The 27,352-nt window shown below is 39.3% G+C and overlaps 1 protein-coding gene and 1 pseudogene across 3 annotated transcripts in view; one reads left to right on the forward strand and one right to left on the reverse strand.

The window, feature by feature from the left end:
* The window catches only part of Sacs (sacsin molecular chaperone), a 108,767-nt gene that overhangs the window by 65,145 nt on the left and 16,270 nt on the right, over nucleotides 1-27,352 (forward strand). For 2 of the 3 annotated variants that reach the window (XM_008825004.3, XM_029559600.1), the window contains one exon: nucleotides 27,239-27,265. The exons of the other annotated variant lie outside the window; for it this stretch is intronic. In XM_008825004.3, coding sequence (XP_008823226.1) covers nucleotides 27,239-27,265 — 27 coding nt within the window. The remainder of the gene's footprint in view (nucleotides 1-27,238; nucleotides 27,266-27,352) is intronic. 3 annotated transcript variants of the gene reach the window in all.
* Nucleotides 20,304-22,009, reverse strand: LOC103727192 (annotated as a pseudogene).

Consider the following 27,352-nt stretch of genomic DNA (forward strand, 5'->3'; position numbering starts at 1 on the left):
GAACCTGGGTCTTCTGCAAGAACAGCCAGTGTTCTTAACCGCTGAGCCATCTCTCTGGCCCCTTAAACATATTTTAGTACTTTTTGGAGAAAGCAAACTTTGATCTTTAGAATTTTTTTAAAAAATTGAACTTTATGTCTATAAGGGTTTTGACTGCATGTAAGAATACTGTGTATGTAAAATGCCCATGGAAGTCAGAGAAGGCATTGGATCCCTTGGAGCTGGAGTTACAGACAGGACAGTTACAGACAGGACCCACAGCCTTGTGGGTGCTAGGAACTAAACCCATGTCCTCTGTAAGAGCTGCCAGTGCTCTTAACCATAGTCCAACTTGGAGAAAAGAAGTCTTACATGCTCAGCATTTACTATCATTGCCAACAGATTCCTGCCTCCTGTGTTACTCCATTGCGTTTTCCTGGCCAGGGTCTAGTGAATGATTTCTGTGTATTCTCTCTCGTGATTTCTTTCTCTTGCACTTGGCTTCATGAAGATATGATATTATTGCTTACTCCCTGTTGTAGTCCTTGGCTCCTCTGATAGCATTGTTTCTTGGTAGAGTCCTACTTTTTTGCCTGCTTCTCTGAATTATTTGTGTATCTGTATACCACAGTTCACTCTCTAAATATGGGTTAGTGTAGGGGCTCCTTCCTCAGCTTATTAATTTTGTTCTTTCTTTGAGTCTACTTATGTTTTAATGACCTCCATAACACTTCACACTCAGGGTGGTGTAGTGCAATACTTAGACAAATCTGACTTCAAACTCAAACTTCATTCCTCTGTTGTGTGAATTTGAACAAAAGACTGATGCTCTCTGAGCCTCTTTTTTTTTTTCAATCAATAACATGTAATACACTGATAACCTTTGTAAGGGTCTAGTTGAAATCTCCAGGATTTGATATCTTGAAAGGAAGGACTGCTTTATGCTGAGCATTGGATAGAAGTTGGCAGTTTTCACAGTGTATTTAGTGAATTTGAAAAGCTTTATTTATGATATTTATTTGTGATATATAAATCATGGCAGGTATTTCTCTTAAAGACCAAGTAATATGGACAGAATGTTTGGCTATTTCGGTACCTAACTCATAAAAATGGCACATGGCAGCTATTGTGGTCCCTTTACACTTGGAGTTCTGTAAACATTTGAGTAAGTTTTTCAAAATGTCAGTCTTCATCTTCTCCTCAAATCTGTTTATCTTTTGTGTGAACCCATTGAAAGGGATGCTGCAAACCCTTGATTTGTCATCTTTGTTCTGCGCTTGGAGGTTCTGTTGATGAATCCCTAGAAATTTTCTGTATAGGTCCCTTTGTCTTATGTCAGTGCCACTGTTGGATTGCAGGTTCAATAGTTTCTTGTGACATTATTCCACTTTTGGAATTGACGTCACCCTTTAAACTCACTCTTCATTTGATTATGCTACAGTTTCTGTAGGTTGTCTATGGATTCTGATTACATCAAGTGAGGTCTAGGCTTGCTCGTGGGAATTGGATGACTTCTCATGACTGAACTTTTCATGATAGTGAATGTCTGTTACTCTGAACATCTCTGATTGTAAACTGCTAGTTCAATGGCCTTGCTTTGTTCAGGGTCCCTCTTTTAGTCTAGTCATGCAAGCACATGTGTACACAAACATGAATGCTTCCTGCTTTCAGTAGAGCAGTGAGACTGGTCAGATTGTTTCCACCCCTGTAGCATAATGTCTGCATTAAGGTGCTCAGTCATTTTTTTTTTTTAAATCTTGAATGAACATACTCTCACCTGTACTTTTCTACAAGCTTATTTTGCTTAGAAGACTTTATTTTCATCTTCTACCTTGCCCACTAACATTTTTTTGTGGTGTTAGGGATTAAACTCAAGGTCTCATGCATAGTAGGCAGGTGCTTTACCACTGTGCTACATTTCAAGCCCCTAACTTACTGTTTATTCAAGTGAATCACTAGATGGTTTATTTTTATTTTGTTATGTTTATTTGTGTGATGGGGGACATGCTCATGTAATGGTGCATTTGTGGAGGACAGAGGACAACTTGTGAGTTCCTTTACTCCATCCATCATGTAGGTTTCTGGATTGAATGCAGTTCTTCATTGACCCTAATTTTTTTTAATTTTTGAGATGGCAGCTAGCTATGTTTCCAAGGTGGTCTCAGACTCATGATCCTCTTGCCTAAAATTCTGCACTAGATGGGTTAAGGGTATGTACCACTGCATTTGGGTCACTGAATTTGTTTGTCTTTATGAAACATAGTCTCTCTATGAAGCCCAGGTTGGCTTTAAAGTTTCAATCTTCCAGCCTTAGTTTCCCAAGTGCTGGATTTCAGGTTGGTGTCACTATATACACCTTTATTGGAAAATTTTATTCTATTTTTTAATTTTTATCTTTTGTTAGTTTTTGATCATTTAAAATTTTTCCCTGTTTTACTGAATTTCATACAATATATTTTGATTATATTTAGACCCCTCCTCTATCTGCAACTCCTCTTAACTATCCCCCTGCCCAATTTCAGTACTCTATTATATATATTAAAGCCTATAGATTCATAATTTGTGTCCCCAAATGTCCTTTGGTGTGGATCCATCCACTGGAGCTTGGTTAATCTACCAAGAGTTACACCCTTAAATGGGACTGACTCTTCCCTTCCCAGCAGTCATTTGTTTCCAGTAGTTCCTCAGGTAGGGTTTCTTACTTACTCCCCCACATCTATTCTGGGATTTTTGTCTAACTTGAGCTTATGTTGACTTGTACATGCTGTTACCATTACTGTGAGATCATATGAGTGACTGACTAGCAGTCTGGAAAACTCTTTCCTTGTGGTCATCCACCACCTCTGGCTCTTAACAGTCTTTTCACCCCCTTTTGCACAATGACCCCCGAGCCTTGGGAGGCAGAATTTTGATATAGGTGCCCAATTTAGGGACAATTACTCTTATTCTCTACATGTTGGTCAGTTTTGGGTTTCTGTCTTAATTACCATCTGCTTTATGAGGTAGCTTTGCTGGTGACAGTTGAGAGATGCATTAATCTGTGGGTATAACAATAAATCATTAGGAGTTGTTTAATACTATAGCTATTTAGCAGAATAATAATATTAGGCCTGACTAGCCACATGTTCCTAGGCTTGATAACAGTGTCAGGTATGGGTTCTGTCCTATGAAATGGAGCTTAAATCCAGTTAGAAAGTGATTGATTATTCTCATAATATTAGTGCAGAGTTAAATTGCACCCTAACCAAATGAATTTAAAGATTTTAATTTTTTTTTCACTTTTTAAAATATTCTCTTTATTAATTTTTAGTTTTTTATTGAATTTTTGTGTATTTCATACAGAACATCTTAATCATCTTTATACCTTTTATACTCCCTCCCATAGCTCCCCCACTGGGATTCATACATTCTGCTTATGTTAAGGCCTATCATGTCAAGTTAGTGTCCCAGATGTCCCTCAGTGCAAGTTCATCCATGGAGGTCTAGTCAGCCTACTTAGAGGCCCTCCCTTTAAGAAGATCAGCTCTTTCTCACCCAGCAGTAATCAGTTGCCAGTAATTCTTTGACTAAGATTGGGGCCTGATGCCCATTTCCACAGCTTTGTGCTGCTGGGTTTTTGTCTGCTTGAGTTTGGGTGGGTCTTGTGCATGCTGACACCATTGCTGTAGGTTCAAATGAGAAGAGTCCCAGGAGCCTGCAGGACTCTTATTTCTGTATGGTCATGCACATCCTCCTGGCTCCTACAGTCTTTCTGCCCCCTCTTCTGGTCCCTGAGCCCTGGGTGGGTGGATTTTAATATCGGAGTCCTGTTCAAGGACCAATACTCTGTAGACTCTTATTCTCCACATTTTGGCCATTTGTGACCTGTAGTGTTCCTGGCCCTCTGTTGCATGAGGCCCTCTGTTCTCATAAATTCATTGATGAGAACTGAAAGATACATTAGTGTTCTTTTCATCCCTTGTTCTAAGTTCCATGAGCCTTAGGTATAGAGGTTGCATCATAGATGTGCCACTTGGGCTTGGATCATTCACAGACAATCTCTGTGTGTGACTGGTTGTGGTTGTTGAACTCTGTAATAATCTCTGTTGAAAAAGAAGCTTTTTTTTTAAATTGAGCCTTTAAAATTTCATACAGTATTTCCCACTCACAACCAGACCTCCCTCCCCCATCCATACCTCCCCTATCCCCCGAACCCTATGGACTCTGCCATACATGCTGAGTCCTATTCATTCAGGTGTTTGTACCCAAATGTCCTTCGGTGTAAATGTGTCCACTGGAATCTAATCAGACCATCTAGTGGTCATGTGTAAGTCATACCCTCCCTCACCCAGCAGCAACCAGTCTCAAATAGTTCTCAATCTAGTGCTGACCAGCCACCTATTTTTCACCTCCCCTTTGGGCCCCTTGTTTAATTGAGCTGACATGGGTCCCACGTTGGATGACACCACTGCTGCACGTGCTGTTTGATGGGTGGTGACTGGGATATTTGTCTGTGAATTTAAGGATCCATATTTTGCACATAGTAAGAAATTATATTTGTCTAGGGATGTGACAACCTTGGGGTTTTCTCTAAGATCTTTAACCTTTCTAGTTATGTATATTTGACTAGGTGTACATTATCCTGCATGAGTTTCAATTAAGTAGCTGTTGATTATCTCCAAGATAAAAGTGCTACTACTACACCAATGTCATTTGCTGTGCTAGTCATTGATGTAGTGTTTAGACCTTGACACTGGGGTTGGATCATCAATTGATGTTCTCCCTTACTAGCTTGTGTAGTGCTCTCCAAAGCTTGGAGAGCTAAGCTTCAGGGGAGGTGGCTTCCAGGTCAGTTTCAGCTCCATTGTTCCAATCCATTGTCCAAAGTATGTCCTGTCTTTAGCAGTAAGGTCTTACCTTCAAGTTCTGGGAGGCAATTAAGGGCTGTGGCAATAACTTGTGTAATTTGGGGAATCTCTTGTACTACTTGGCCAACAACTCAAAGGAAGGTTTCTTCTGTTTGGCTCTGTTTCTTGTTATGTAGTCTTCAGCTATACATACGGACTCATGTAGAGATATTGTATGTGTAATTTTTCATTAGGTTTTTGGACTAATACCATTCCCTTGTTTGCTCTACTAGCTAGGCACTATTTATCTCTCTCCTCTGTTTTCTTGTCTTATCCTCCCTCTCTGCCCTCCCCATTTAATGTGTCCTCATTTTCCCCATTTCTTCCTTGATAATTCCTATCTGCTATGGTCCCACCTCTCTTGAGCTCCTTCTTTCGCTTAATCCCCATAGTTCCTTGTATATCCCTCCTTTTGCCCTTTCCATTTAACTGCCCCCATTTTACAAATTTCTTCCTTAGTAACACCTGTCTCTTACTGTTCTCTCTTAGATCCCTTCTTTCCCTTTACCTCCCTGGTTCTCTTTCATTTTCCTGGTTCCTGCAGTTTCATCAGGATGTAATACTCAACATATAAGGATTTAGTGCTAGGATCCACAAATGAGAGAGAACATATGTCTTTTGTTTTTCTGAGTCTGTGTTATGTCACTTAGTATAACAGTTTCTAGATCCATCCATTTACCTGCAGATTTCATCTTTCTTTACTGCTGAGTCGAACTCTATTGTGTAAATATATCACATCTTTGTAATCTACTCGTCAGTTGAGGGACACTTAAGTTGCTTCCATCTCTTAGCTATTGTGAAAAGAGCAGCAACAAACATGGTTGTACAAGTATCTCTGCAATAGGATGAGTCCTGTAGGTATCTGCCAAGGAGTGGTATAACTGGGTCATATGGTAGGTTCATTTTTAGTTTTTTAAGAGTTCTCCACACTGCTTTCCATAGGGGTTGTATGAGTTTGAAATCCCACCAGCAGTGAATGAGTGTTGCGTTCCCTTTTCTCCACAGCCTCATCAGCATTTGGTATCATTTATTATCTTGATCTTAGCCAGTCTGACTTGGGTAAAGTGAAATCTTAAAGTGGTTTTATTTTGTATTTCCCCAATTAGTAACAATGTTGGACACTTTAAAAGATGTGTTTTTAGCCATCTTTATTTTTCTTTTGAGAACTCTCTGTTTAGATTGTTAGCTCATTGTTTAATTGGGTTGTTTTCTTGATTTTTTGTTTTTTGAGTTCTTTATATATTCTGGATGTTAAACCTCTGTCAGATGTGTTGTTGGTGAAGATTTTCTCCCACTCTGGGTTTTCTCTTCACTTTCTTGGTTTTTTTCTTTTGCTGTACAGAAGCTTTTTGGTTTAATGAGGTCCCATTTATTGATTGTTGACCTTAATTCCTAAGCAACTGATGTCCGATTTAGAAAGTAATTACTAGGGCTGGTGAGATGGCTCAGCAGTTAAAAACACTGGCTGTCCTTTGCATCCCAGGGTGGGACAGCTGCTGGCTACCTGGTGCCAGCATCTTTCCTGGGTAAGTCCCGCAGTGCCCACAGCACCTTGACTCCCCCAGCCTCATTCACCCTCCCAGCTCCCCCACCATATCTCTCCTCCTGGCTTGGGTACTGGCCCATTTCTTGTCTTGGCACGCCAGACCCCTGGGCTGACCTCTTGGCCCAGAGTCCCACTGCTTCCTGATCCTTTGCATCCAGACCAACCCAGTTCCTCTAGTCCCCAGGATACCTCAGGGCCTCTTCCTTTCCCCACCTCCCTTTGCGTCCCTGAGTGGTGAAGCCACCAGCTTCCTGGTGCCAGCATCTTTCCTGGCTGAGTCCTGTGGTGCCCACTGAACCTTGACTCCCCTAGCCTCATTCACCCTCCCAGCTCCCCCACCCCATCTTTCCTCCTAGCCTGGGTATCAGCCCATTTCTTGTTTTGGCACCCCAGATCCCTGGACTGACCTCTTGGTCTAGAATCCCCACTGCTTCTTGATCTTTTGCATCCAGACCAACCCCGTTCCTCCCTGAGGTCCCCAGAAGCCCTCTGGGCCTGGTCCTGTCCCCACCTACCTTTGTGTCCCTAGGCAGAGCAGCCACCAGCTTCCTGGGACTGGCCTTTTTACTGGGTGGGTACCATGGTGCCCACCACACCTTGATGCTCCCAGCGACATTCACCGTTGCAGCTCCCCTGCCCCGTCTTTCCTCCTAGCCTGGGTACTAGCCCATTTCTTGTCTTGGCACCCCAGACCCGTGGACTGACCTCTTGGCCCAGAGTCCCCACTGCATCCTGATCCTTTGCATCCAGGCCAAACCAGTTCCTCCCTGCAGTCTCCAGGAGCCTTCTGGGCCTGGTTCTGTCCCCACCTCCCTTAGCATTCCTGGGTGGCAGAGCCACCAGCTTCCTGGGACCAGCATCTTTCCTGGGCCTTGCTCCCAGCCCAGCCCAGCCCCCAAATTCCTGAGTCCAGCATCTTTCCTGGAGGGCCCGGACCTCAGGAGAAAGCCTGAGAGCATCTGATCCTCATCTGACTTGAGCCTCTGTGGGAACTCCTGAAGAAGAAAGCAGTTAGGCCACTCCAATATAAAATCAAAACAAAGAACCTGAAGCCTAGACCAACCAGCTTTTCATGCCCAACAACTAAACCACAGAGGCACATAAAGTTTACAGAAAGAAGCAGACCTAAACTCAACAAAGGAAGGCTTGCGTCTCACACAAGAATCAGAAACTACAAAAGATATACACATGCCAAAGTCACAGAGAAAAAATAACATGAAAAACTCAAATAATATATCCCTACCAAGTACCAACAGTCCTCTAGAGGAATACAGTGAGAACCCCCTAGAGATAACACAGGACATGGAACTCAAAAGAACAATTATAAACATGATAAAAGAATTCAGTGAATTTAAAGAACACATGAAGAAATCAAAGAACTGAAAGAAGATAGGGATAAACTTCTGAATGAATTCAGAAAAGAATTAGAAATATTGAAGAATACTCAGGCTGAAATGAAGAAGAAAGTGAAACACTCAGCCAATTAGAAACGACAGGAGAAAGCCTCATCAATAGGATGAATGGAATGGAAAACAGAATATCAAGACTGAAAGATGAAGTGGACGAATTAGACCACTCAAGCAAAGATTATGAAAAATTTAAGCAAACCCAAGAATAGAATATGCAAGAATTGTGTGACACCATAAAAAGACCAAACTTGTGAATCATAGGCATACAGGAAGGAGAAGAATCTCAGGATAACGATATGGACCTGATCTTCAGCAGGATTATTGAAAAAAATTTCCCCAAATTAAAGAAAGACATGCCCATACAAATACAAGAAGTATATAGAACACCAAATAGACAGGACCAGAAAAGAAACTCTCCACGGCACATCATAGTAAAAACACTAAATGTACAGAACAGAGAGAGTATACTGAAAGCTGCAAAAGAAAAACAAGAAGTCACATATAAAGGAAAACCCATCAGAATTACAGCTGAATTTTCAGGCCAGAAGAGTCTGGACCAAAGTATTCCCAGTTCTAAATGACCATAGATGCCAACCTGGATTACTTTACTCAGCCAAAATGTCTATTACAGTCAAAGGGGAAAGAAAAATCTTCCATGACATAAATAGGCAGAAAGAATTCATGTCCACAAACCAACCTTTCAGAGAGTTCTTGAAGCAATACAAAGAGCCTAAGAAAGGAATGACTATACCCAAGGGGTTACAGAAAGAAACTTAATGAAGGTATACCTATGGAAATGCACAGCTACACCAAGAATATGAACAGAAATAAAAATGACAGGAATCAGTACACATCTTTCGTTAATAACTTTAAATATCAGTGGAGTGAACTCCCTAGTCAAAAGATACAGACTAGTTGAATGGATTAAGAAACAAAACCCATGTTTTTGTTGTCTGCAAGAAACTCATCTCACTTTCAAGGACAGGTACTACCTTAAGGTGAAAGGATGGAAAAAAAAATATACCAAGTGAATGATACTGAGAAAAGAGCAGGCATTGCAGTTCTAATATCTGATAAAATAGACTGCAAACTAAAACTAATCAGAAGAAATAAAGAGGTCCACTTCATTCTGGTCAAAGGAACAATTGACCAAGAAGATATTATAACCAGGAACATATGTTCACCAAACTCTGGTGCACCCAACTTCATAAAAACAGTACTACAGGACTTTAGGACCCAGATTAATCCCAAGTCATTAGTAGTAGGGGATATCAATACCCCATTGTCTTCATTAGATAGGTCAACAGGACAGAGAATTAGAGAGACATCCGAATTCAACAATACCATACATCAAATGGGCCTAACAGACATTACCAAGCATTCTACCCAAGCACCAAAGAATGTACTTTCTATTCAGTGCCCCATGGAACTTTCTCCAAAATCGACCATATACTGGGCCACAAAACAAACCTCAACAAATACAAGAAGATTAAAGTGATTCCATTCATTCTATCAGACCACAATACAATAAAGCTTAAAATCAACAATGGAAGAAACCCTAGTAACTACATGAACACATGGAGATTAACATACTCCTGAATGATGAATGGGTCAAAGGAAAAATTAAGAAAGAAAAGTACTCCTGGAACTAAATGAAAAGGACAATACAACACAACACAACCTCTGGGAAACATTGAAAGCAGTCCTTAGCGGGAAGTTTATAGCTCTAGTGGTTAAAAAATCAGAACACAAATAAATGACTTAACATTGCAACTCAAGACACTTGAAAAGCAACAACAAATGAAACCCAAACCCAGCAGACAAAAAGAAATTGCAAAAATTAGAACAGAAATTAATGAAATAGAATAAAAGAAAACAATACAAAGAATCAATGAATCCAAGAGCTGTTTTCTTTGAAAAGGTAAACAAGATTGACAGACCACTAGCCTAGTTAACCAAAAGAAAGAAAGCACCTCCAAATCAGCAAAATCTGAGATGAAAGGGTAAACATCACAAAGACACTGAAAAGATCCAGAACATTATAAGGGAATACTTTAAAAAAAACTTATATGCTACTAAATTTGAAACCCTAAAAGAAATGGACTGGTATCTAAAAGCATGGGGACCACCAAAACTAAACCAAGAAGAGATTAACAACTTAAACAGAGGCATAACACATACGAAAATTGAAACAGTAATACAAAACCCCCCAACTAAAAAAAGCCCAGGACTAGATGTATTTACAGCAGAATTCTACCAGACATTTAAAGATCTACAGCCAGTACTACTTAATTTATTCAAAAAGATAGAAATGGAGGGAGAACTTCCAATTCTGTCTATGAGGCCAGCATCACTCTAGTACCAAAGCCAGGTAAAGATAGAACCAAAAAAGAAAACTATAGACCCATATCCTTAATGAACATAGATGCAAAAATTCTCAACAAAATACTTGTAAACTATGTACAGATACACATCAAAAAGATCATCTACCACGATCAAGTCAGCTTTATTCCGGAGATGTAGGGATGGCTCAATATACGTAAGTCAATAAATGTCATAAATCATATAAATGGGCTCAAAGAAAAGAACCACATTGTCATCTCAATAGAGAAGGCCTTTGACAAAATTCAGCGTGCATTTATGTTCAAAGTCCTAGAGGGAATTGGACTGGAGGGAACATACCTCAACATAATTAAAGCTATATATTACAGACCTGCAGTCAACATCATTCTAAATGGAGAAGAACTGGAAGCATTCCCATTAAAAATCAGGAAACAGACAAGGCTGTCTACTGTCTCCACTCCTCTTTAACATAGTGATTCAAACTCTTGAAAGAGCAATAAGACAGTAGAAGGAAATTAAAAGAATAATAATTGGAAAAGAGATCAAATTATTCCTCTTTGCAGATGATATGATATCTAAGAGATACCAAAAATTCCACCAGAAAACTTCTAGAAATTATTATCATGTTCAGTAAAGTGGCAATTTACAAAATTAATCTATAAAAGTCTGTAGCTTTTCTATATACCAATAAAAAGAAATCAGAGAAGGAGTACATGGAAACACTTCCTTTCACAGTAGCTGGAAAAAAAAGTATCTTGGAATAAACCTGACCAAGACATTAAAGACCTGTACAACAAAAATTTTAAAATTTAAATCTGTTTAAAGAAAGAGATTGAGGAAGACATCAGAAGACAGAAGGACTCCCATGCTCATGGATTGGAAGAATTAATATTGTGAAAATGACTATCCTACCAGAAGCCATTTATAGATTCAATGCAATGTCAATCAAAATCCCCATGACATTCTTCACAGAGTTGGAAAAAACTATCCTAAGATTTATATGGAAGCACAAAATACCTCGGATAGCCAAAGCAATCCTGAGCACTAAGAACAGTGCTGGGGGGATTACTGTTACAAATTTTAAACTGTATTACAGAGCTATAGTCATAAAAACAACATGGTATTGGCACAAAAATAGATCAATGGATCAATGGAACAAAATAGAAGACCCAAATATGAGTATATGCAATTTGAGCCACCCAATATTTGACAAAGGGGCCAAGAACATTCACTGGAGGAAAGACAGCATGTTCAGCAAATGGTGAAAACTGGATCTCCACCTGTAGAAGAATGAAAGTAAACCTCTATCTTTCACCTTGCAGAAAAGTCAGTTCCAAATGGATCAAAGACCTCAATGTGAAGCCTGAAACTCTGAAACTGTTGAAGAAAACATTGGCAGTTACCTATAAGATATAGGTGTAGGAAAGGATTTTCTAAACCAGACATCAGTTGCTCAGGAAACAAGGTCAAGAATCAAATGGGACCTCATTAAACTAAAAAGCTTCTGTACATCAAAAGAAGCAACAAAGAAGTGAAAACCCACAGAATGGGAGAAAATCTTCAGCAACACATCTGACAGAGGCTTAATATCTAGAATATACAAGGAACTAAAAGAACAAGAAAGGAAGTAACCCAATTAAAAGATGGGCTAAGGGGCTGTACAGAGAGTTATGAAAAGAAGAAATAAAGATGGCTAAGAAGCATCTTAAAAGGTGGTCAGCATCACTAGTAATTAGGGAAATGCAAATTAAAACCACTTTAAGAGTTCATCTTACCCCAGTCAGACTGGCTAAGATTAAGAGAACAAATGATACCAAATGTTGGAGAGGATGTGGGAAAGGGTAATGCTCATCCACTGCTGGTGGGATAGCAAACTTGTACAACCCCTATGGAAAGCAATGTGGAGAACTCTTAAAAAACTACAAATGAGTCCTTAACTCCATTTCCAAGGGAATCCGAAGCCCTCTTCTGACCTCTGGCACTGCATGACATGGGTGCACTCACATGCCGATAGTACATTCATAAACATAAAGTAAAAATAATAAATATTAAAAAAGTTAAAAAACTACAAATGCACCTACCAGTTGACCCAGTTATACCACTCCTTGGCATATACCCAAAGAACTCACCCTATTGTAGAGACAGTAGTACATCCATGTTTATTGCTGCTCTTTTCTCAGTAGCTAAGAGATGGAAGCAACTGAAGTGTCCTTCAAGTGACAAGTAATAATGAAAATGTGATTCATTTATATGATGGAGTTTTACTCAGCAGTAAAGAAAGATGAAATCATAAAATTTGCAGGTAAATGGATGGAACTAGGAACTGTTATACTAAGTGAAGTAACACAGACTCAGAAAAACAAACGACGTATGTTCTCCCTCATGTAGATCCTACCACCAAGTCCTTATAAGTGAGTATGTATCCACACATAACTGCAGGAACCAGGACAATGAAAAGGAACCAGGGACATAAAGGAAAAAAAGAATCTGAAAGAGAAGAACAGTAAGAAACAGGTGTTAAGTAGGAAGATATGAATCAAAATGGGATTATTTTAAGGGAAGAGGGAGGGAGGGTTATAAAGGAACCTTAGGGATAAAGCGAAAGAAGGAGCTCAACAGGTGGGACCGTAGGAGAAGGGTATTAAGGGAGAAATGGGACAAATGGGGGTACTTTAAATGAGGAAACTGGTGCATGGGTTAGACAATACGAGAGATAAAGAATGCTTAGCTATTTTATTAAATAAAAACAGTTGGATATTAATTGAACAACCTACTGACAAATTAGACATACAACTAGGTCAAGGAATATAATATATATCTAGGCAAGGTTTATTTTGGAATGTTTGGTCTTTGCCCAAGCTTTACCTATATGACACATGGTAATTAAAAGTACTAGACTGGTGAACTAACCTTTTTGGATGTTTAACAGCCATACCTTGAGGCCTGTACTAATTTGTTCAGAGGGACATAAAGGACAGTTTTTGCTTCTTGCCCTCCTAGGTCAACTGAAGTTCTAGGGGACTCTGAGCATCTCTCAAAATGTCCTGTAACTTTGGTGAGTCACCTATCCTCTTGATGAAAGAGGCCATTGAGACCCCATGAAATGGACTTGAACCAGTGTCCAGTCTACAAAGAGCCAGGTCAACACAGAAAAAAACATTTCCTCCATGCTTCCAAGTGAAGCCAGCCATGGTTAAGAAGGACCTTTGACTCATCTTCACATAATTGGAATTGGTGAAAGAAAGGAGCCAGGGGCTCCTCCCAAGCCCCTGTGACCCCTGAGGATCAGATCCTCAAATGGCCTTTAGAGTAAAAATAAATTGGTTTATCTGGGCCAACTCCATGGTCTTAAACACCCAAAAGGAAAGTATAACAAAAGATTAAAGGGGTCAGTATAATTCTTTAAGAGTCCATGTGTATTGCTAAAGGCTACATAGTAGGAAACAATGCCAGACAGGAGATACTTTCCTTTGAGTTGTTGGCCAGGGTAGCCCAAGAAACTCCCAGACAGTAACCCAGCATAGAACTGGGAAAATGAACAGCAGACCCCAACCTTATCTAAAGGAATACTGGCAACTGATTGATGCTAGATGAGGAAGAGCTGATCTTCTTAAAACAAGTATCTCCAGAAGGCTGACTAGATTCAGCACATGGAGAAGCCCTGGGGAATGGCTGGGGGTGCGGACAACACAGTGGTGCCCAGTGGACAGTGACAGGGATGACAGAGTATATGGGCTCTAGTGTCGTGCATGAGGGGAAGGCTACGGGAGGGTGCCATTTGGGGTATATAGATGAATAAGATTGTTTGGGATGTTCTATATGAAATACAAAAATCAGCATAAAAATGATTTATATTTGAGAAAGAAGCATAAAAATTTGCTTCATGTTAATTAGTAGAGGTGTAAAACATTACCATTGAAATCTACCTGATGACTTTATATCCATACTCAGGTGCCAAGGATCTGAGTGTAACTGACTGTGACTAGTAATAATCATACACATAGAGATTAGAGACGCATGTTCAAACATCCAAGTGATAGCATTAAAAATGATTTTTTCTGTATGAAACAGTGTATTTTAAAATTAGATCTTTTTTAAAGGTTAAAACCTCATTCAATTTTATGTCTTACAGGGTTTATACTGAGTTCAGTATTGTATAACTGTATTAATTCAACTGTGAATGTAAAACTTTACAGCCAGTTTTGAAAGAGATGCATCTTTGCTCTGGAAATTGTTATTGAATATGTTAATGCTGTAATGAAATGCTTCTAATCATGTGGTCATTAAATAATTTTTTAAAACAACACTGGCTGTTCTTGCAGAAGACCCGGGTTTGTATCCCAGCACCCACATGGCAGCTAACAACTGTCCATAACTCTAGTTCCAGGGGATCTGACAACCTCTGCTATCCTCCATGGGCACTGCATGACAAGGGTGCACTTAAACCTACATGTAGGCAATACACACATACACAGACACATAAAATAATAAAATATTCAAGAAAAGAAAGAACTTTCCTACACCTATGTCAATGTTTACTTCTAATAGTTTCAGAGTTTCAAGTTTCGTATTGAGGTCTTTGATCCGTTTGGAATTGACTTTTGTGCGAGGTGAAAGATAAGGGTCTAGTTTCATTCTTCTACAGATAGTAGAGATCCAGTTTTGCCAGTACCATTTGGTGAAGATGCTGTCTTTCTTCCATTGTGTGTTCTTGGCTCCTTTGTCAAATATCAGGTGGCTGAAATTGCATGTACTCATGTTTTCAGTTATGTTCCATTGATCTATGTGTCTATTTTTGTACTAGTACCATGCTATTTTTGAGACTATAGCTCTGTAATATGTTTTTCTGATTATAGTTCTGTAATACAGTTTAATATCTTGTACAGTAATCCCCCAGCATTGCTGTTTATGCTTAGGGTTGCTTTGGCTATCTGGAGTCTTTTGTGCTTCCACATGAATTTTATGATTTTTTTTTTCTATTCTGTGAAGTATGTCATGGGGATTTTGTATTTGGTAGCATTAAATCTATATATTTCTTTTTGGAGGATGGTCATTTAGAAAATATTAATTCTTCCAATCCATGAGGATGGGAGATCCTTCTATCTTTTGTTGTCTTCAGCCTCTAAAGATTTAAAAATTTCATTGTAGAGATCTTTGATTTCTTTGGTCAGGTTTATTCTGTTTTATTTTGTTTTTTAAATTTTACTTATTATTTAGTTTATGTGTATGCATGTATTGCCTGCATGTAGGTAAGTGCACCCGTGTCATGCAGTGCCCTTGAAGGTCAAAAGAGGCTGTCAGATCCCCTGGGACTGGAGTTATGGACAGTTGTTAGCTGCCATGTGGGTGCTGGGATTCAAACCCGGGTCTTTTGCAGGAACAACCAGTGTTCTTAACCACTGAGCCATGTCTCCAGCTGTTGTGAATGGGAGGGTTTCCTTGCACTCTTTTTTCGATTGCTTGTTATTGGTATTTAGAAAGGCTACTGGCTTTTGTAGATAATTTTGTAACCTGCCACTTGATTCAAAGTGTTAATGAGTTCTATGAGTTTTCTGGTGGGATTTTGGGGGTCTCTCAGGTGTAGTATCATATCTCTGCAAAAAAGGACAATTTTACCTCTTCGTTTCCAATTAGTACTCCTTTAATTTCCTTTTCTTATTGCTCTAGCAAGTGTTTCGAGCACTATATTAAAAATGACTGGAGATAATGGACATCCTTGTCTGGTTCCTGATTTTAATAGGAATGCTTCCAGCTTTTTTTTTTTTCCATTTTGAATGCTGTTGGCTCTGGGTTTATTGTATATAGCTCTAATTATATTGAGGCATGTTTGCTCCAGTCCAATTCCCTTTAGGACTTTTATCATGAATGCATGCTGAATTTTCTCACAGGCCTTTTCTGCATTTATTGAGATGAATATGTGATTTTTATCTTTGAGTCCATTTATATGATTTATGAAGTTTATTGACTTACATATATTGAACCATCCCTCCATCTCTGGAATAAAGCCTACTTGATCATAGTGGATGATCTTTTTGATTTGTGTCTATATTCGATTTGCAAATATTTTGTTGAGAATTTTTGCATCTATGTTCGTTAAGAATATGGGTTTTCTTTTTTGGTTCTATCTTTACCTGGTTTTGGTAATAGAGTGGTCATGGCTTCATAGAAGGAATTTGGGAGTTCTCCCTCTGTTTCTATCTTTTTGAATAATTTAGGTTGTATTGGTTGGAGGTCTTTAAATGTCTGGTAGAATTCTGCTGTGAGTCCATCTGGGCCTGGGCTTTGTATAGCTGGGATTTTTTTTTATTAGGTTTCAGTTTCCTTATGTGTTATGGGTCTGTTTAAACTGTTAATCTCTTCTTGGTTTAGCTTTGATTAGTCCCATGATTTTAGATATCCATCCATTTCATTTCGGTTTTCAAATTTAATAGAGTATAAGTTTTTAAAATATTCCCTTACAATGTTCTGGATCTTTTTGTTGTCTGTTGTGATGTTTCCCCTTTCATCTCTTATTTTATTCATTTGGATTTGCTCTTTCTTTTGCTTAACTGGGCTAAGGCTCTGTCTTCTTTAGGTTTTCAAAGAAGCCGTTCTTAGATTCTTTGTTTTATTGTTTTCTTTGTTTCTATGTCATTAATTTCTGCTCTGATTTCTGTTATTTCTTCTGGTCTGCTAGGCTTGGGTTTTATTTGTTCTTGCCTTTCCAGAGTCTTGAGTTGGAATGTTGTCATTTATTTGTGATCTTTCTGATTTTTTTAATGTAGGCACTTAGAGCTATAAACTTCCCTTGTAGGACTGCTTTTAAGGTGTCTGAGAGGTTTTGTTGTTTTGTATTATCATTTTCGTTTAGTTCCAGGAATACTTTTATTTCTTTATTAATTTCTTCTTTGACCCATTCATCATTCAGAAGTGTGTTGTTTAATCTCCATGAGTTTGTATAGGTAGTAAGGCTTCTTTCTGTGTTGATTTTACGCTTTATTGTGTTGTGGTCTGATAGAATGCATGGAATTATTTCAGTTTTTTTTTTTGTATTTGTTGAGGATTGTTTTGTGCCCCAGTATGTGGTCAATTTTAGAGAAAGCTCCATGGGGTGCTGGATAGAAAGTGTATTCTTTGGTGCTTGGTTGGAATATTTGATAGATGTCTGTTAGGTCCATTTGATGTATGGTATCATTTAAATTAGAATGTCCCTGTTTATTCTTTATCCAGTTGACCTGTCTAATGGAGACAGTGGGGTGTCGAAATCCCCTGCTCTTACTGAGTTGGGGTTAATCTGTGTCTTAAAGTCCTATAGTACTGCTTTTATGAAATTGGTTGCACCAGAGTTTGGTGCATACATGCTCATGATTGTAATATCTTCTTGGTCAGTTGTTCCTTTGATCAGAGTGAAATGACCCTCTTTATCTCTTCTGATTAGTTTTAATTTGAAGTCTGTTTTGTCAGATATTAGAATTGCAACCCCTGCTTGTTTCTTAGTGCCATTTGCTTGGAATATTCTTTTCCATCCTTTCTCCTTAAGGTAGTGCCTGTCCTTGTAGGCGAGTTGGGTTTCTTGCAGGCATCAAAAAGATGGAATTTGTTTCTTACTCATTCAGCTAGCCTGTGTCTTTTGACTGGGGAGTACAGTCCATTGATAGTTAAAGTTATTACTAAAAGATGTGTATTGTTTGCCATCATTTTGATTTCTGTTTAATTCTTGGTCTAATTCTATGTTTCCCTAATTATACCTTCTTTAATTTCTTTCTGTTGCCCCTGGGGTGTAGTTGTTCCTTTCTCCATTCTTTATATTTCTTCAGGTATTTAAGGTGCTGGCTTTGTAGACATGTATTCTTTCATGTTGTAGATATTTTTTCTTTCCTCTTCAACTATGATAGACATTTTTGCTGGGTAAAGTGTTGTGGCTTGGCACCTGTGGTCATTTAGAACTGGGAATACTTTGTCTTTCATAGTTTGCATTGATAAGTCAGATGTAATTCTGATGGGTTTTCCTTTATATTAAGTTGTTTTCCTTTGCAGCTTTCAGTATTCTCTCTTTGTTCTGTACATTTAATGTTTTTACTATGGTGTGCCCTGTGGAGTTTCTTTTCTGGTTTTGTCTATTTCATGTTCTCTGTGCTTCTTGTGTTTGTAGGGGCGTGTGTTCTTCATTTCAACCTCTGTTTTCTTCAATATTTCTATCTCTTTTGTGAATTCAGTCAGAAGTTTATCCTTATATTCTTTTAGTTCTTTGATTTGTTAGTTGTGTATTTAAATTCATTGAATTCTTTGATCATGTTTATGATTATTTTTTAAAACTGTGTCCTAGGAGATTCTCATTGTGGAACTTTTTTATAGGACTGGTAGTATTTGGTGGGAATATATTATTTTGGTTTTCCATATTATTATTTTTCCATTATGATTTTGGCATGTGGATTTCTTATTGTTTGTGATACTGGTATGAAATCGAAGCCTTCCTCTGTTGTGTTGAAGTCTCCCTTCTGTTTGTATTATTGGTGTGACTTGGCTGTTTTCTTATTGGCTGTGTAAACCTGGTTGGTTTAGGCTTCGGATTCTCTCAGATTGTATATTGGAGGGAACAGATGGCTTCAGTCCAGATACTCAGGAGATACCACAGAAGCCCAAATCAAGTGTCAGTCAGGTACCCTCATGCTTCCTCCTGAGGTCTGAACCCCTGCTAGTAAGCAGTCACAGCACAATTTGGGAAGCTTGCTAAGGGGAGGTCTGATTTAGGTGCTCTCAGGCAGTCTGCAAAGGTCTGGGCCCCTACTGAAGTGCAATGAACCCTGGACCCGGAGTGGTGGGATGGACTGCAGGTGGTCCCAATGTATGGGGATGGGCACGGCAGAATTTGGGGAAGCTTACCACCATAGGGAGGCCAGATCCAGGCACTCACAAGTAGTCTGCTAAGGTTTGGGCCCCTTCTGAAGGGTAGAGAAGCCTAGCCCTGGCACAGAGTAATGGTCCACATGTCATCCCAACGTAGGGGGGGGTGGGCACAGTCCAGTTGGGGGAAGCTCACCACTATGCGGAAGCAGGATTCAGGCACTCTCTAGCAGTCTTCTAAGGTCTGACTCACTGATGTTCTTTAAAAAGATGTATTGGATTTAAAGATTTTTTATATGTATGGGTATTCTAGTTTGCCTTCAATTGCTGTGACAAAACACTGACCAATACCAACTTTGGGAGGAAAGGGTTTATTTTATGTTACATCTCCCAGGTCACAGTTTATCACTGAGGCAGCCCAAGGTAGGAACTGAGGGGCAGGAACCTGGAGGCTGGAGCTAAAACATAGACCCAGAGGAATTCTGCTTACTAGCTTGGCTCTCTGGCCCATGCTCAGCCTGCTTTTTTATACAATATAGAATCTGCTCAGGGGTGGCATTGCCTACAGTGGGGTGGATCCTCCCAGGTCACTCAACAGTCAAGAAATAACCCCACCGACATGGCCACAGGCCAATCCAATTGAGGAAATTCCCTAATTGAGGCTCCCTCTACCCAGGTGTGTCAAGTTGACAACTAAAGCTATTCAGCACACATGAGTGTTTTGTCTGCATGCAAGTATGAGTACTACATTCATGCTTGGTATACATGGAGACCATAAGGGGGCGTTGGATTCTTTGGAACTGGAGTCATACACACTTTGATCCACCATGTGGGTGCCTGAAACTGAACCTCCTGGGTCCTCTGTAAGAGCCATAAGCTCTCATACCCAGTGAACCATCTTTCCAGACCCCCACTCCAAGTGGTTTTAATAGACAGCTATAGAACATCCAACAATTAAAGAAGTTCTGTGGTGCTACTGCACAGTAGGAGAACTGATAGCAGTAATATACCATATATTTCAAAAAGCTAGAAGGGTTTGGAATGCTTTCACCATCGTCAGATGGCAAATATTTGAGAAGACAGGTATGCTTAACCTGGTTTAGGATTACATTTGTGTGTATACATGCTTCACATTTACCCCATAGATATGCAAAATTTCTTTTTATGTATTACATATTTGTCGTTATTCTGAGGCTTATAGAAAGTCTTGATTATAATAAGCTATATTGAAATGATAGCATAAAGTTAAAAACCAGAAAATATACTGGTCTTCTGAATAATTTTAAAATTGTGAATGATATATTTAACCATTTCTGTTTACAGTTGAAACTCTGGGGATTCAAAATTCACATCCTTGCCCATGAGTTTCTTACACATAGCAGAAAATGTTTCAGGCTTGAGCTCCTTGTTGCTCTGCTTGCTTTGTCCAGATTAACCTTTAATGAGCCACTGCCATCCAGTTTCACATGGATCTTTTTTCTCACATTTTCACTTGGGAAGACCAAGTCCTTAGGGATAGCATTGTGCAGTCGGGGTGCGGCTTCTGGGACACATTTGCTTATTTTTCCTATGACTTTTTTGAGCTGATTTAGGCAGAATTCTCCTCTGAGCAATAAAGATTATATGCTTCCCACTGAACTTTTTCACTGATTCCCATGCTAACTGGATTTGTATTTTCTGGAAAGATTTCATTTGAAGCTCTGGGAATAAAAATTATCACTTTCCAACCACCATCAACTTCAATTTCCTTAGCTGCTGTGATGTTGAGTTGTCAAAGCTACAACTTGCCTCATTTCATCTCCAGCTCCAGTGCCTGGGAAATGTCTGGCTTCTTGCTGTTATAGGCTTCATGATCTTGGTACTTTATCTGAACCTGGCTTTGTCCTTGCAGAGTGCTAGTTTAGGAAGATTATTTTTAATTTTTGTTGTCCCACTTTACATTCATTTTGCCTGTCTCTTGATATACTGAAGTAGTTATGAATATTTTTAATTGTTTTGTTTTAAAGCCTCCATCCTAAGTACATCATTATTTTCCATACCATGTTTATAATATCAGGGCATTCTGAATTTTAGTCATTCTTACAGTGCGTTTTATACATAACTTCCCCATGTTCTTTCTTAGTTACATCTTTCAGTTTGAAGAACTGCTGTGGAACAGGTCTAGTGGAGATACCCTCTCTCAGTTTGTATTAGAGAATATTGTTGTATCATGTATATGGGAAAGCTTTGTTGGGTATGGTATTCTTTATTGGGAGTACCCCGAGGCTCTAGTACTCTAAAAATCTCATGCTATTTTAAAGCTCCTAAGTTTTCTGCTGTGGAGTCTTCTGTGAAGCAAACTGGGGCTCCTTTCTCTTGCTGCGTTGAGAATTTTCTCTTTATTTTTCACCCTTCAGAACTTGGTTACGGTATGTCTTGGGATAGACTGAGTTAAGTCTGATTTTGACCTTTTGACCTTCCTTACCTGGATATTTATATTCTGCTTTCTGTTATTATCTCTGTTTTTATCTCTGGCATTGTCAAGACCTTCTTGAACCTGAATGTTTGCTCTTTTAATGCTATCCCAAAGTTCTGTAAGCTTTCTTTTTTCCTTCTTATTTTTTCCCTCCAACTGTGTGTTTTCAAATGGCTGGTCCTTTCTCCTGCTTGCTCTTTTCTATTATACTGCCTTCTTTCATGTTTTTGGTTTTGTCTAGTGCATCTTTGGGCTCAAAACACTTTTAAAAAATAGCTTCCATTTCTGGCACAGATTAATTTCTCTGTTTTCTGGATGCTTATGTCAGGAGAGCTTCCTTAAGAAAACTGAGATTGCCCATAAATTACTAGTCAGTTTCTAGTGCCTTGTTTTGATTATTGGATAAGGTCACAGTCACCATATGGTGTTTTTTTGTTTTTGTTTTCCTTTGGTACTAGAGATTGAACCTAGGCCTCACACATAACAGGCAAGTGCTCTACTGCTCCACTGAACATTTTACCTTTAATTTGAGACAGGGTTTCATTAAGTTGCCCACTCTGGCCTTCATCTCTATAATCTAGGTAGGACTTGAGTTTGGGATTCTCTTGCCTGTCTCCTAAGTAACTAGGATTACAAGTATATGCCACCATGCTCAGCTGTAGAAGTTCTTGGTGGTAGTTAGTGTGTGACATCATCTGCTCATGTAAGGATTCAGTATTTATTCTAGTCTTTGTAAACTGCCTATGTCATTGCCTGCCATTTTTCCTATAAACTCTAAGCACGTTGGTTTTGGTTTTTTGTTTATTTTTTCAGATTTTATTTTTAAAATTCTTTTAAAAAATTTTAAAATTCTTTTATTTTTCCTTTTGAGGCAGGGTCTCCCTAGAGCCCTAGCTGGCTTGGAACTCGTTATGTAGACTAGGCTGGCCTTGAACTCACAAAGAATCACCTGCCTTCCAGGTATTGGGACTAAAGGCTTGTACTACCACGCCTGGCCCTTATTTATTCTTACTTTGTGTGTATGAGTGTATTAATAGCCTGCATGTATATAAGTGCACTCATGTCATGCAATACCTGCAGGGTTCAGAAGAGGGCAACTGATCCCCTGGAACTGCAGTTATGGATGGTTGTTAGCTGCCATGTGGGTGCTGGGGACTGAACCTGGGTCCTCTGCAGGAACAGTCAGTGTGCTTAACTACTGACGTCTTTCCAGTCCCAGATTTTATTTTTTTAATAATATTTTTATTCTTTAAGAATTTCATACACTATGAAATTCACAAAAATTCAATAAAAAATGTAAAAAAGAGTTTCATACAGTGTATTTTGATCATATTTACCCACTTCCCCAACTTCTTCCAGATCCACCCCTAACTCCCTTCTCACCCAATTTCATGCCCCCCCCTTTTTTTTTCCTTTTTTTCTTTTAAAGCCCAGGGAGTCCAATTTGTGTTATCTAAATACTCTTAGATGTGGGGCCAGTCCTTGAAGTCTTGTCAATATACTAGGGGTTTTATACCCTTAAAGAAACTGACTCTCCCTCTCCCAGCAGCCTTCAGTTGCCGGTAGTACCTTAACTAGGGATGGGACTTTGTGCACACCTCCCTGCTTCATGCTGAGATTTTGTTGGCTTGAGTTTGTGCAGGTTTTGTGCATGCACAACTGCTGTGTGTGTATATGTGCAACTCCCCTGTTGTGTCTGGAAAACTTTGTGTCATTATAGTCATCCACAGCCTTGCTTTCTTATATTCTTTCCATCCCCATTTTATCTGAGCCTGTAATTACTTCTACTGTTTTCAGCACCAGATGATGCCCTAACTCTGCTATTTATCATCTGTTGATATGTTGTTGCTTTTTCAGCATTGGAAGGCGATATAAGCCAAGTTGTCTCACTCAGGTTCACAGTTGGTGCATTATTTAGCATAAACTGGGGGAATACCTCAACAGGGTAGATAGCGCAAGTATGCCCAGATGTCTCATCTGTAGTCACTGACTTGTGTTCAGGAACTATCTAGGATTCTCCTTGGCTCTGGGCACAATCATTGTGGAGAGCCCAGCCCTTGCCATGCCTGTAACCATCAACACTGATACTTTGTGTTGTATTGTGGGTTCACAGCCCCTGAAACCAGTATAGCATTGGGATAGGATGAAGGCCCACACTGCTATATCCCAACATTTCTACAACTAGCTACAGAGGATTCTAGCTGGACTAGAAGTCTGTTAGGTGGACCACATCTCCTTATGGTACCAGGACTGTTTCAAAGGCTCTATCATTGGCCCAGTGTTAAGGTTCACCAACTTGGCACTGAATGCTAACGATAAGTCCTATGTTAACCACCCTGTTCTTCAGTGAATTGAGCCTTACTCTGTGCTTGGGATTGGGTTAGAATTTGTGAAGGCAGTCCCTTATCCAAGAAAGCTGACCCAAATCTGGGCTGTACCCTAGTCTCACAGCCACAAAGACCTGCTCATTCTTGGTGCACCTAGGCTCCTTTGCAACTGGCAGTGATGCAGGCCAAAACACTGACCTGTCCCACCAGGGACAATCTCTCTGCCTGATACCAGGACAAATTTAGAGGTTTCATCTGTGAATGTTGCCTTGGGATTATCTGTGCTACCTGAGGTTGGGAGACAGATGGTAGGATTAATCCCTTGGCTACTGAAGCTGATGGCTAAACTGGGTTACACTAGATCTGACAGTATAGGGACTTGTATAGTCTTCGGTATGGGAAGGGGAGAGTGAGATGCTAGAGAAAGCTTGGCTGTGCTCAGGATTTGAATAATAAAAGATAAATAAAAGTTATCTTGGTGAGGAAATCCCTCAGTCCTGCCCTAAGGCCGATAGTGAAAGTAGGCTGAAACATGAACCTGTTCCACTGTTACACAAATCTCCACCTCGTGCTGGGCAGATCAGGAGGCTCTGTCTCTGAGCTCTGGGACTTCTATTTTCTGCCCGGGACTGGGTCTCACTATGGCAGACCTGGCATTGAACCCAAAGTTTTGGGCTAGCCTTCGTGGAATGCTTTTTAGTGGATGGAGTCTTTGTATACTCTCTACTGCCCAAGGGTGGTAGACAGGTGCTGGACGCAGCCCTCTGAGCCACCTGGTAAATGTGATTCCATAGGTCCTGAGAGGTCTGTGGGTACTAGCCTCAAGGAGTAGTTTGAGAACTCTACCTGGCAGTGGGTGTTATCGTGGTGGTCTTGATAGTGGGCTTCAGCTTTAAGGCCTTAATTTAGTTCTTTCTCCCTACCCCAGGAGGCATCTTTCTCCATGCTGCATTGTTTAGAACTGAAAAAATGGTGGTATGGTAACTGTTGCTTTCCTGTCTTCTTTAGTATTTCTTTGCTTGTTGTTAAGCCTAAGTAAGGCACTGTGGTTGTTTGCTTGATTCTGGCTCTTATGAAAGACATTTGTTAAGTGAATAGCTGTTCTATTGGTCTGTCTATGGGGATGATTGCTGGAGGATCTTACTCAACTGCCTCTTGCTCTCCTTGTTCCCAGCTAGCCTTTATTCATCTTCTAATGCTTAACTCATGAGACACCTCAAGCTTTCTTTGATGTCTCTCCCTGTATTCTACCCTGCCTTGCAAGTTTGAGGTAGGTACCTCTTTTTTGTTCTTGGAACTGAATACATAGTCTGTTCAGTCCACTGTGCATTACTACTGTCCTGCTGTTTCTGAGCTAGACTCTGAGGTCCTTGAGAGGAGGGTGGTCATTGTTTTTGTATTCTTGGACCTGACCAAGTGCTTAGTTTACAAGTTTGGTTGGACATCTGCTGGGACATTCCATCCGGGAGTGTGGGTCAGGATAGTGAGAACCAGACTGTAAAAGTGAAAGGCAAATGCTGCCATTGACCTGTGGTATCTTCTATTATTGTGCTTGTTCTCCACAGCTGTGAGGTAGCAGAACCCATGTCATTATCTCCATTTGAAAAGCTCAAGAAAATTAAAGACTTTAAATAACTTTAATTGCTAAGTTGGGGCCAAAGTTTTTGTTAGTTTTTCTTCGTTTTAATTTTTTTGCAGGTTTAGATTATTTAAGCTTCATGAGTAAATGGATGAATATCAGAAATTAGAAGGATATGGGAATAGTTAAAAAAGCAGGAAAATGGGTTTTAAATGAAACAACTAGAAACAAGCAGTCAAGTGAGACAAATTCCTAACAGATTAGCACCAGGAACCTATTTGTATTATTGTCAGATGTTGAGAATGGACTGGGCAGCAGAGATGGGTGGCAAGTCTGAGAGGGTAGTGTTTGTTTTGCTTGGACTCTATAAGACTCCAGGCTTTTTGCCTGAGGAACGGCATGTTTTCTGTGTTCACTTTGATACAACTTTGTCATGATGTTTACTGCTCATTTGTTGAAGAGATGATGACCTCTCATAAACATTTATACAGATATTTAGAAAATATGACAGTTTTAGGGCCAGCTTCAGGTATAGAGGTAGCTGTATTTCACAGAGTTTTACATTTGTGCTGTGAAGATGTTTCGGCTACCATACCCACAGTTACTTGCTGGGGAAAAGGGCTATTTGTTAGGAAATCTCTTTGGCCATTTCAAGCCTACCTTTATCCTCCTTCAGGCCACTGTGTCTGTATCTCCTCATGTCCACTTTTCTCTAATTAACTTGACAGAGCACTATGAGAACTTAGTCTTTCTAGATCATTTTCCCATCTTTTATCAAAAACCTCCGAACGGATTCCTGTTTTTTTTTTTTTGTTTGTTTGTTTTTTAACAAAAAGACCCAGATCCTTAGCACTTCCTACAAGGCTTTTAATTACCTGGTTCTATTTTTTTTTTCTGGGCATTATAAATATGCTTGGTACAAAGGAATGCTAAATACATGTTTGCTGTTACTCATCTCCTTCCTTGGTTTTGTTTTTTCCCCGATTGTTCTCATATTTAGAGGACATGTTCTTTTCTTCCCTTGAATGTAAGCATGTGGTTTTTTCCTTATGCCCACCTTCTTCATCTCACTCCCTGATACTCTTATTTCATGTAACCCATGAATGCTTCCACAACGTTGGACTCAGCACAGCACCACACACCTGTACTTGTGTAGTTACTTGTAATTATGTATGTAATTTCTGCCTTTCGCATTAGATATTGACAAGGTCTGAAACAGTGTCTAGCACTCTAGCACTTAATGTTGCCTGACTGACAAATGCCTACCAGCAAGGCAGTTCTTCTGATAATACTTATTACATGTATCTCACATTCAAGGTTGAACCCAAGGCACCCAAATGTACAAACATATCCCACATAGATGCAGCACTTTACTTGATAGACTAAATTGCTTGCTTAGGCCAAGAAGGGTTAATTGTCTATGGGAACAATTCTTAGAACTTTGTGATTATTGGTGGTTTCCATAAGCAAGCAGTGAAATTGTTTGATAAATTCTCCCATTCTTTAGCATAAACTGAGAATCAATTGTACATTTATTATGTATAGATATTAAAATGTTTAAAAATTATATTTCTTCCATTTTTCAATTTTTATATACACTCTCTGGGTGTTGTATGATGATAGACTGTCAAAAAGCCCACGGGTTTACCACATGAATGCAGTATAGTTTATGCATATAATTAGCAGTTAGATAGTTTAGTTTTAATTTGCATTGAAATGTATCTTTAAATCTTAAATATATATTCTGTCTAGAATTTTGTTGTGACTTTTACATAAAGATGTGTAAATATTCTACAGACAGCATTGTGTTAAGATGCAGAATTTCTGTAGTCATCATGTGAAAGTTTTGAAAATCCTAGTCTTTCTAAGAATGAATTTAATTATATTCTAGCACAACAACTTCTCTGGGGATATTCAGGTAGGAAAACTAACTGAATGTTGTGTTCATTTAAAACATGATTTTTTTTTTGTTCATTTGTTGATTTGTTGAATCCTGTGTGTGTGC

Source organism: Nannospalax galili, unplaced genomic scaffold, assembly GCF_000622305.1.
Source record: "Nannospalax galili isolate Female #2095 unplaced genomic scaffold, S.galili_v1.0 scaffold488, whole genome shotgun sequence".
NCBI classification, from domain to species: Eukaryota; Metazoa; Chordata; class Mammalia; order Rodentia; family Spalacidae; genus Nannospalax; species Nannospalax galili.